General features: G+C 59.0%; 1 protein-coding gene across 4 annotated transcripts; it reads right to left on the bottom strand.

The window, feature by feature from the left end:
- Window positions 1–2,712: 2,712 nt before the first annotated feature.
- Window positions 2,713–10,411, bottom strand: PARP6 (poly(ADP-ribose) polymerase family member 6; the record flags this gene model as incomplete). 4 transcript variants are annotated; one of them, XM_084213893.1, is made up of 22 exons in its annotated part: window positions 2,713–3,272; window positions 3,350–3,434; window positions 3,585–3,648; window positions 3,746–3,825; window positions 4,195–4,264; window positions 4,436–4,508; window positions 4,603–4,712; window positions 5,121–5,169; window positions 5,387–5,454; window positions 5,598–5,663; window positions 5,761–5,886; window positions 5,966–6,058; window positions 6,142–6,237; window positions 6,595–6,648; window positions 7,248–7,428; window positions 7,658–7,807; window positions 8,037–8,103; window positions 8,194–8,284; window positions 8,415–8,475; window positions 9,351–9,445; window positions 9,550–9,627; window positions 10,363–10,411. In XM_084213893.1, the coding sequence occupies 22 exons, from the start codon at window positions 10,363–10,365 to the stop codon at window positions 3,170–3,172; spliced, it is 1,863 nt and encodes a 620-aa protein (XP_084070019.1). In that variant the 3' UTR covers window positions 2,713–3,169. The 4 variants fall into 4 exon arrangements, 3 of the variants coding, with proteins under 3 accessions (XP_084070019.1, XP_084070017.1, XP_084070018.1); XM_084213891.1 differs by having other exon boundaries at window positions 4,195–4,508; window positions 4,603–4,715; XM_084213892.1 differs by lacking the exon at window positions 10,363–10,411 and having other exon boundaries at window positions 4,603–4,715; window positions 9,550–9,696.
- Window positions 10,412–10,968: the final 557 nt, after the last annotated feature.

The raw sequence follows: 10,968 nt of genomic DNA on the forward strand, positions 1-10,968 counted from the left end.
ACCTCCCTCCCTCCCCCAGAAGCAGGCTGACAGCCTTTTCCTTCTGTTTCAGGTCGGACGTCCCGCAGTGTCTGACGACTTTCCCCTTCCCCAAGTGCAGTATCCAAACCCGTAACTCTCTTTCTTTGCAACACATCCCGGAGGAGGAAAACGAGGAGGAAGAGGAGGAGGTGAAGGAGAAAACGGCAAAGAAGAGAGCGTTTTGGTCGTAGCTTTTCCTTTTTGAATTTTTTCCCAAACTGGTCTTGTTTGTTGTTTAACGGGAATGAGAGGAAGACAAGGAAGGAGGGGAGCGATGCGGTGCCGGGGTTGCGATTCGCCGCCGGCCGCTCGCCGGGACTCACCGGATCCCTCACTGGGAGCAAGGCTGATGGCTCCGGGCAGCCGGGCCACGATCTACCTTTGTTTTTTGGGTTTTTTTTAAAGCACTCATTTGCTGCTACCGATTTCCCAGGAGAAACGAGGAAAAGAGGCTCCAAATGGATTCTTAAACCAAAGCCGGTGGGACGGGACCAGCCTCGGGCGCTTCACCTGGAGGATGTTTGTTTGGATGATAAAGAAAAATGGCAAGATTTTCCTTTTTCCCTGCATAGAGGGAAAAAAAAGAAGGATCAAAGTATGTTGGACTTATAGAAGATATATATAAATAAGTATATATATATATATATCCCATGGAGCAGGGTGGCGGGACACGCGCTTCCCCTGCTTGTCACTGGCACAGGGACATAGGATTACTTGTTTCAGAGTCATATCATTCCTTAGAGTTTAGGGACCAAAGGACTATTGCTTTTTTTAAATATATCTATAAATAAATTAATTTAAAAAAAAACAAAACACACAAAAAAACTTCGGGAAAGGAGGAGAAAATCCAACAAAAATTAAGAAGGTTGAGTAAAACCCTCGGGGCATTCAGAGCCACGAGCGTTTCCTACAGGGCTCGGATTTGGGGGGTTCAAGGGCTCGGTTTCGGGGGCCAGTTCGTGGCTGGGGATTGGGGGGATGCAGAGGGGATTTGAGGTGAGGGGGGGACTGCAGTGGCTCCCCCAGCTCCATGGCCCAGGGGGATTTGGAGCCCCTCGGTCGCCTCTGGCAGAGGGTGGAGTGATGTGGTTCTTTGCATTTTGGGTTGGTTTGGGGGGATTTTTGGGTTGGGTTTTTTTTTTTCAGCCAAAAAAACTTAAAAAAAAAAAAAGAAAAATGTGAGGTTTCGGCCAAAATGAAGTGAAGCGAAATAAACTTATTTTGTCAAAATCGTCACCTTCGTTGGTTCTTTGGAGCAATCGCTGCTGCGTCCACCACCAAACACAACACCCGGGCCCCCTGTACGGCCAGCTTGGCTCCAGCTGGGTTGGAGCATCCACCAGGATTTGGTGAAGCTGGGAGAGCACCATAGGTATCTCTTTTTATTTGCTTTTTCACAGGAATTGCTAATTTTTAGAGGAATTCACCCTGGCTGCAGAGGAAATCAGGACAGGATACAGCCCTGTGGTTTCACTGATCTTTCCAAGGGACAGAGAGAGGAGCTTCAGAGAGATGTGGCCATGCCCCATGGGATGTCCCTTCGCATTTGTGGGTACAGCTGAGTGACTGCCATGATCCCAGGAAAGTGACTTATTTTTTATATGAGGAGAGGAAAAAACCGCAAACCCCACAAATTTAAGGAACCCCCCCCACCAAGGGATGGGTGGCAGGGCCAGGGGCAAGGGAACGGCCACCAGCCCAGGTTTGGGTGGCCATTGGATACATGGAGCAGCCAGTGTGGGACAAGTGGGGATAGACAGATGTTGGGATTCAGGGGGGACAGAGGACATGGACGTGCCAGAAATGACACTGAGGCACCCATTGGTGTAATGAACCTGTCAGGGACTCAGTGGGTGGCTGTACCGAAACCAGGATAATTCTTACATCAGTTCTTAAATTCCATCGTAAATCCTGGCTGAAATTGTGGCCTTGTGCTGCTGTGACTGACCTGGAGAGCCCCTGGACTGTGGAGACCAGCAGTGCCCAGCCCCCTCTGCCCACCCGAGCCCTGGCAGCCTCTGGGCTATCTCTGCTGGGTTCCCATCCAGGTTTGGGTGTAGCAGGATGCAGCTGTGCTGGCACTGCCTCAGCATCCATGGAGTTACTGGGATGGGCTTGGGCTGAAACAAAATGCTGTCCCTGGGAGGTTCCTTCCCATTTGAACCTCTGCTGCAGCACTGGTGCCTGGGGGGCTGCTCCATGGGGTCCATTGTTCCCATCCCTGAGGCACAATTCCTTCTCCATCGTGTTCTGCCTCCACAGCACCATCCCTTTGCCATGGTGTGATGTGGGAGTATCCCAAAGCTGCATCAATTCTCTATGGCACTTCCCACCATCCCATCCCTTCCCCTCAATCCTATCCCTTCCCTAAGAAGGGATATGAAGCCCTATGAAGGGATTCCTTTCCTTTCTGCATGATCATCCTTCCCCTCAATCCCATCCCTTCCCCAAGATACCATTCCTTGTTTCCCACCCTCTTCTCCACAATCCTATCCTTTTCTCTCCTTACCTGTGCCCTCATCCCTCCCCCAGGTTCCAGTCCCTTCTCTGTGCCCCTATTCCTCCCTCACACTCCCACCCCCTCCCTTAAATGCCACTCCTTCCCTGTGACTCCATCCCATCCCTTTCCTGTGATCCCATCTCTTTCCTGTGCTCCTTTCCTTTCCTCACAATTCCATTGCCACCCTGTACCCCCATCCCTTCCCCAGCATCCCCTTCCCATACCCCACACCTTAATTCCAAGTTAAATCCACAAACACTGATTCCTTTTCTCTTTTTTTTTTTTTCCTATGTTCTTGGGTTTGTTTTGGTTGTTTGTTTTTTTTTTTTTGCTTCAGTTTCTCATCATTGATAAAAACACCATCACTGCCAACGCCAGGAGGGGCCGTCCCCAGCCACGCTGGACCCACACCTCCTTCTCCAGGCTGCCACAGAGTTGGGGACAGTGGGAAGGGGACAGGGAGGGAATAAGGGACCGCTGAACCTGCCTGGGGCTCACAGGGTGCCCAACGCCTATGTACAGGTGGAGCCGCCGGTGTTGCCCCGGCTCTGCCCTGCCCGGGGGGCTCAAAACCTGCTCGGCCCCTGCCCAGCCTTGCCTGGGGGCTCGCTCGGTGCCCGGGGGGTCCCAGGGTCCCACCGCCACCACTCAGTTTGTGTACACCTGAGTCCCGATCACACGCATGATCTCCTTCTGGATTTTGGGGTCCTGAGTATTGATATTGGCATCTCCCACTTGGCCATCTTCGTACCTGGAAGAGGAGAAGGGGGTGAGGGGGGTTCTGTGGGGGTCCCACAGGTGCGGCAGGGTGGGCACAGCCAGACTCACACAAAGAAGAAGCGTGTGCAGACGTGGTCCGAGACAGGGCAGACCCAGATGTTGCCGTGTTTCTGCAGGTCCTTGGAGGTGATTACTGCTGGGGCAAGAGGCTGTTGGAGGCGGGATGGGGGACAGAGGGCCTGTCTGGGCACAGCCCATTGTGGGGAACCTCTATCCCTCCACCCACCTGGTGACCCCAAGGGTGCTGCCTGTCCCCCCCCCATTATCCCCCACATCCCCACACCTTCACAAAGCGCGATGCAGTTCAGGTTGCGGCTCTGAAGGAAGCGGGACTGGATGGAGCGGGTCTGTGGGAAGAGCAGCCAGTGTTACCACCCTGTCCCAAACACCCATGGGTGCCATGTCCCCATTCCCATCCTGCTCCTGTGTCTCCTGGCCCATCACCTGGGGGATCGTGTTCATCCGGTTGTACCGCTGCACCAGCTCATCCTTCGACGGCATCCGGTGCTGCCCTTTCCCCATTCCTATGGAAGAAGCAAGGCAGGGGCTGTCAATCTCTCAGGGAACACTCTGGAGTGATGTAGGGACACATGCCACAGACAGAGATCGCCACCCTCAGTGCTCCTGAGCCCTGGGAGCCCCCCAAAAGTGTGTGCAGCAGCTTCTGAAGCCTAGAAAATGTTGAGGGTTTGATTCTTTGGCATGTGGGAAGCCCCATCCTGGCTGGGAAGAGGCTGGTGTGATGGGATGGAAATGGGATGCTGCCACTCCTGCGCAGCTTCTCCAGCCAGCATGATGCCAAACCTCCCCAGGCCCATGCAGGGAGTGGGAATGGGAGCACAGGCAGGACCGAGCAGCACAGGCAGGACTGGACAGTGCAGGCAGCCTCTTACCTGAGTATCCAAAGGAAATACTGGAGATGGGGCTCAGATAGATGCCCTTGCCATAGGCTGCTCCATGCAGCTTGCAGGAAAATACCAGGGTGAGCGTGGTGGGATCACCCCGACAATTCAGGCACAGCGGTAGTGGAGGAAGCCTGGCACTTCCCAATGTCTGCTCCCTCCCTGCCTTCCTGCCCCCTCCCTGCCTGCCTGCTGCCCTGGGGTGTGCTGGGTGCAGGGAGCACACTGGTACCTGCAGTTTGGTGTAGGAGGCGTTGACCAGCCCGTTGCGGAGGATGGAATGCCAGTTCTCAATGTGAGAGCCACTGCAAAGAGCCAGCAGCAAATCAGCCCCTTGTCCACCAGCCCCAGGGCACCCACTCGGGGGGTTCCCACCATCCCATCGCCTTAGCAACTCACTGGAAAGCGAAGGTGCTGCCGTAGAGTTTCTTGGCCGTGCGGAACCGGGCTTCCTTGGCCGGGGGGCTGCTGAGCAGGAGGAACTGGTGGGAGGTGTGCATGAACTTCAGCTGCTACCAGGGGAACGGGAAGAGCAGCGGCAGTGCCGGCAGGAGAGAGGACAGACAGACAGACAGAGATCATGCACGGCCGCCCGGCCCTGGATCCAGCCCAGCCTGGCTTTGGTGACTCCAAGTTTGCCAGAAGGGTCCTTCGCATCCCTGTCTTGCCGCCATCCCACAGCCTGTGTCAAACATCCCCCCCTTCCTATATCCCGTGTCCTGACTCCCGTGTCTCCCAGGCTAGAACCCCACCCACAGCGATCCATCCCACATCCCAGATCCTTCCATTGTCCATCCCATATCCTTACATGCCTCATCCTGCATCCTGCATCCCATCTCCTGTAATCCTCCATTCCACCTCCCATATTCCATACCCTTTATCCTGCACCCCACCTGGAGCCTAGCCTGGTCCCTTACCCTGCTGAGAGGCAGCTTGACAATGTGGGATCTGTTGCTGGAGATTATCCTTGGGAAGAGGAGGAAGAAGAGGAGGAGGGTCAGAAAACATGGTCCCAATATGCCCTGAGATCGTTAGATGCCCGTGACCCCCCAGGAGAAAGGAGATGAGAGGGTTGTGCCACAGATACCTGGCTGCTCCCCACACCATCTCATGTCCTGGGGAATGTGGGGCAGTGGGAGTGACAAGGGGCAGCAGGAGAGGACCACAGCACCCTCAGCCTTACCACTGCAGGAGGGGATGTGCCAGGGGGTCCAGCTTGTCCATCTGCTTCTTGATCTCCAGGTAGGACCCCTGGCAAAAGCAAGAGGGGGTGCAGGTGGGTCACCCAGCACCCACCCAGCCATGGGCAGATGGAGATCAGCACCAAAATGTCACTCCCAGCTTGGATCCCACAGCAGGGAGGTCACACGGGGCTGTGGGACCATGCCACGTACCTGGGTCATCTCCCGGATGGACATCACACTGTCCAGGGCCTTCTGCAGCCGCTCATAGTTCTTCTTCTGCACGTGGGGCAGGAGAGAGGTGCCCATCAGAGGGGTCTTTGGTGCTCCCCATCACCCCCTGGTGTGGGGGAGCATTGTCCCCCCCAGTGCTTACCTTGGGATTGAAGGCCAGAGTTTTGGGGTCGTTGGGGTCCACCACGGAGGGGTAAGGCTCGAAGATGATGCTCTTGCGAGGGGACTCGAGGGCAGCGCGGCACATGGCCACCAGCAGGTCCACCACCTTGGGGCAGAGCAGGGGACTGAAGGGACAGCCCAGCCCCCATGAGGCTGGGGGAGGTCACCACCGTGCCCAGCCCTACCTCGGCACCCGTGGCCACCTCCTCGGCCGCGCCGGACATGACGCCCAGGGTGTAGAAGGAGAAGACGCAGAGCTCCCGGGTGCACACGGCCGGCTGTGGAGGGGACAGGAGTGCTGAGTGTCAGGGACGGTGACACAGGGGCACAGCCCACACCTGACCTGGCCCTGCCACCCCACCTTCAGCATGGAGCCGTTCTGGAAGACGTGCTGCTCGTCACACACCACGCAGTACTCGTTGAGCGTTGGGATCCGCTGCTCTGCATACTTCATGATCTGAAGGGCAGGATGGAGGGAGTCAGGCCCTGCTGCAGGCACGGAGCTTGGGGGATGCTCCAGGCAGTGGGATGGGGACGAGTGGGACTCTGGTTGGTTGGGAGGATGATATGGGCAGTGGAGTGTGGATAAGTGGGATGTGGGGCACTGGGGAAGACGTCCTGCGCAATGGGACGGGGCTGAGTGCGATCTGGAACAGTAAGAAGGACACTCTGGGCATCAGGATAAGGATGAGCAGGACATGGGGTAGTGAGGAGAATGCTCCAGATAGCAGGATGTGGATAAGTGGGAAGTGGGACAGTGGGGAAGGATGCTCTGGGCACCAGGCTGATGATGAGCAGGATGCAGGACTCTCACCTGCACGAGGAAGCCGTACTCCAGCGTGGGGATGTTCTTGCAGTGGCCGCCGACCTGTGATGGAGCCAGAGCGGGGCCAGCTGCATTATCCCTCTTCCCACACACAGCCCCAGCTCTGCATGGCATGGTCAGCCCCCAGCTCCCCCTGGCACAGCAGGACCCCCAGCATACCAAAACCCTGGCACAGCAGGACCCCTGACATTCCAATGTGCCCTGACACAGTGAGACCCCCAACATGCCAACCCCCTCCCAACACAGCAGGACTCCCAGCATCCCAACATCCCCAACACAGTGGGACCCTTGACATATGCCAACAGCCCCTGGCATAGTGGGACCCCCAACATGCCAAACCCCTCCTGGCACAGTTGAACCCCTGACATCTGAACACCCCCTGCAATAGCAGGACCCCCAACATGCCAGCATTCCCTGCCACAGCAAGGATGCAGCACCAAAAGTCAGATAAAATCCCACTGGACCCCACAGCCAGGCCCCAGCTCCCCAAGATCACCCAAGACTGGGGACAAGAAACTCTGCAGGGGCTGCCTCCATCCCATGGGGGTCCCAGCACCCCACAGTAAATGATCAGACCCCAGAGGAGCCCCTGGGAAGGGGAAAGAAGAGAAAAGCAAACCCCAAGGCGGGGTGGCACCCACCAGGATATTGAAGGGGGCAACACCTGCCTGGGTGCTGGCGGGTGGGTAGCCGAAAACTTCCACCTTGGGATTCTTCACCATGCAGGACACGGAGCGGTTCATCAGGCGGTTCACGCGAGGCTCGGGGATGCCCAGTTTGCCCTTCAACACTGAATCTTGGATAACAGGGAAGCTGGGAGACCTGCAGGCACAGAATCCCCCTGACCACCTATCTGTCACCGTTCCCTGCTCCTCCATCACCCAGTGCCGGATCCACCCTTCGGCTACTTGTTGGGAGCAACCTCCACCTGCTTGGGATGTGGTAGGGAGCAGCAGCATCCAAGCGGGGAAACTGAGGCACAGTGCCAAGCCTCACCCAGGATGAAGGGATGGAGGGCTGGTCCCCTTTGGGGACAGCATCGGGACCTTACTTGGGGATGGGTGAGAAGATGCTGAGCCCAGCACGGAACTTCTTGATGGTGCCGCTTGTCTTGAACCAGCTGTGCCGCTTCTCCTGCTGGGTCTTCAGGAAATCGTTGCTGAGATGTTTCCATTGCTGGGATGTGAACATGCCCAGGATCCTGGCAAACAGAGGGAACAACAGCCATGGGTGCTTGGTGGTCCATGGCACCTCAAGCCCCTCCTCTTCCCCACACACAGATGGGGGTGAGCCCGTCAGAGGATTGTGTGGTGTATAAAAGATGGTGGCAAGGGGACATGTTGCAACGTGACCAGTTTTGGGGCAGAACAGTGACTCTGTGAGCCCCCCCACCCACTACCCTCGGGTGCCCACCATGTTTCAGTTCTTACTTCTTCAGCTGCAGACCCAGCCCGAAGCCCTCCTTGTTGGATGGCTGGAAAACCTCGATGGACGGTTCTGTGGGGAGAGAGGAGGACGAGCCATTGGTGCCCCACTGTACCTGTCCTGAGGGCAGAGGGACCCCACATCCCACCCGTCCCCACTCACCGGGGCCATCGAGGTACTGTGAGAGGGAGAAGCGCAGGCGGAGGACGATGGGCTCCGTCCGCAGCACCTTCCACGCCGTCGCCACCTCCTCCTGCCAAGGCAGAGACACGCTTTGGCACAGCCACAGGAGCTCCACCCAGGCAGGGGCATTTGGAGACCCCCTGGGTGCCTGTGGCCACCCTCCCCATGCCAGCACTGCTGGGGGCACTGCAGGGACTCACATCGAGGAAGCTGATGTTCACATGGAGGTCGATGTCCACGTCATCGATGGTCCCATACTCCCTGTGAAGACACGTGTTGCTGTGGCATGGTGCTGGAACAGTGGCCCAGTGCCCACCGTGCTAGGGTGGGCAGGCTCGTGGGACAGGGACACTGGCACGTGTGGCTCCCCATGTATCAAGTGTATGCACGGGGGGAGTGCCCAGAATGTGGATGTGAACCTGGGAATGTGACAGCACAGCCAAGTGCTCAGGGGATGGCATGGCCAGGTGTGCTAGGGTGCCATGGTTGAGTGCCTTGGCAATGGCACAGCTGGATGCCCAGACATGCCACAGCCAGGTGCCTTGGTAATGCCATAGTCAGGGGCCCCGAGGGTGGCACAGCTGGTTATGCAAGGGTGCCACTACTGGGTGCTCCAAGATGGCACAGTTGGAGTGCCTGGGAATGGCACATCCAGGTGTGCTGGGGATGGCACTGCTGGATGCCTGAGGATGGCACAGCCAGGTAACCCAAGGATGGTACTGCTGCTTGTCTGGTAATGCCGTGGCCAGGTGACCCACTGATGCCACAGCTGAGTGCCCTGGATACAGCATAGCTGGGTGCCCAGGGATGGCACAGCTGGTTGTCTGAAGATGGCACAGATGAGTGCCTGGGGGTGCCACAGCTGGATGCTCCACAAATGCCATGTCTGGGTGCCCAAGGATAGCACAGCCAAGTGCTCGGGAGATGCTGTGGCCAGGGTCCTGAGGAGGGTACGTCTGAGCAATGGCTCAGCCAGGTGCTCTGGGGATGCCATGGTCAGGTGCCCCAGAGATGGCACGGCAGAATGCCTGGGGATGGCACAGCTGGATACCCAGGGATAGCCCAGCTATCCTGGCACAGCCCTGCTATGTACCTGGGCCTGGCAGTGCCCGGTGCAGGGCAGCAGGTGCACCCACCTGACGGCCACGGCATTCTCGCTGTAGATCTCCTTCACCGCCTCGATGTCGGCGTCCAGCTGCGGGTGCCGGTACAGGTCGGCGGCGCAGGTCCCCTGTGGCACAGCACCGTCACACCCAGAGCCCCCCCAGGCCTGGCAGCGGGCTCAGGCTGGGGGTCCCTGAGCCCCCCGTGGCACCACGCGGAGCCAGCACCCACCTGCACGCCATAGAGGAACTCCTCGGACTCATTGTCCCCGTCGGAGTCATCGTCCGTCCAGTACTGGCCCTTGAGGTCCTGGGGACGGAGGGGTGGGAGGCAGCAGGGATGGGGGAGAGGGTTGGGAAGTGGATTGGGGGAGCACATTAACAGGGAGGGAATTAGGGGGGAGCAAACCGGGGGAGCTGGTTCTGGGGAGAGGGTTGGGGGCAGTGGATAGAGGGAATGATTTGGGGAAGCAGTAGGATAAGGAGAATGACTGGGGTTGGGGGGAGTGTTTGGGGGCAGCAGGATGGGGATGTGGGATGTGGGCAGTGGGATGGGAGGAATAATTTAGGGGGCAGTGAGATGGAGGAGCAGGTCGGGAGCGGGAGGATGGGGGGAGCAGATAAGAGAGGAGCAAGATGGAGACAGCAGGATGGGGACACTGGAATGGGGGAACAGGATGAGAACAGGATGAGGGAGCAAGATGGGAGCAGAGGGATGGAGGACCAATGTGGAGGAACAGGACGGGGCGGCAGGATTGGGATGCAGGATGGGAACAGCGGGATGGAGGACCAGGATGGAGGACCAGGACAGGCACTGCGCATGGAGCTGCCGGGGGATGCCCGGCCGATGGCGACGCGGGGGTCCCTCCTCCTGCTCCAGCCCCATCCCCGCCCCGAGCCGGGGGACCCCGGGACACGGGGGGACACCGAGGGCCGCTGCCCCTCCCCCGCCCCGGGCCCGCCGCGGGCCCGTCCCGCCCCCTCGGCGGGCGCGCTCCCCCCGCGGCCGCGTCCCCGCGTCCCCTCCCGCGCCCCGGCCCCTCACCATGTCAGCGCGGGCCGGCCGGAGCGGGCACGGCCGCCATGCTGCCGGGGGGCCGGGCCTGACGTCAGAGCCGCCGCACCACGTCACCCAGCGGCGCCGCCATGACGTCACCGCCGGGGACCCCCGACACCCCCGAGCGCCGAGGCAGCGCCGTGAGGGGACACGGAGACACGGAGCTGGGCCCAGGGCCGGGAGTCCCTGTCCCAGCCCATGGGGGGGGCCATGCTGGGTGTCCCTCACAGTGACCCCGTTGTCCAACGCGGGTGCCGTGTCCCCAGCACAGGGTGACATTTTGGGTCCCCTCCCTGTCTGTCACAGCCTTGCCGCAGCCCAGCCCAGTGTCCCCAGCGTCCTCAGTACAGGGTCCACAGTGTTCCTAGCACAGTAACAGTATCCCCAATGTCCCCAGTGCAGAGTCCACGGTGTCCCCAGTACAGCTCCCAGCCCCCAGCACGGGGTGACCATTTTTGGTCCCCTCCATGGACCACAGGGTCCCCAATGCACCCGGGGCAGGAGCCCTCCGTGGTCCCAGCAGACAGTGACCATTTTGGGTCCCCAGATGGCTGTCACAGTGTCCCTACAGTCCAGCACGGGGGCTGTGTGGCA

This window comes from Fringilla coelebs, assembly GCF_963513975.1.
Source record: "Fringilla coelebs genome assembly, chromosome: 12".
Lineage (NCBI taxonomy): Eukaryota > Metazoa > Chordata > Aves > Passeriformes > Fringillidae > Fringilla > Fringilla coelebs.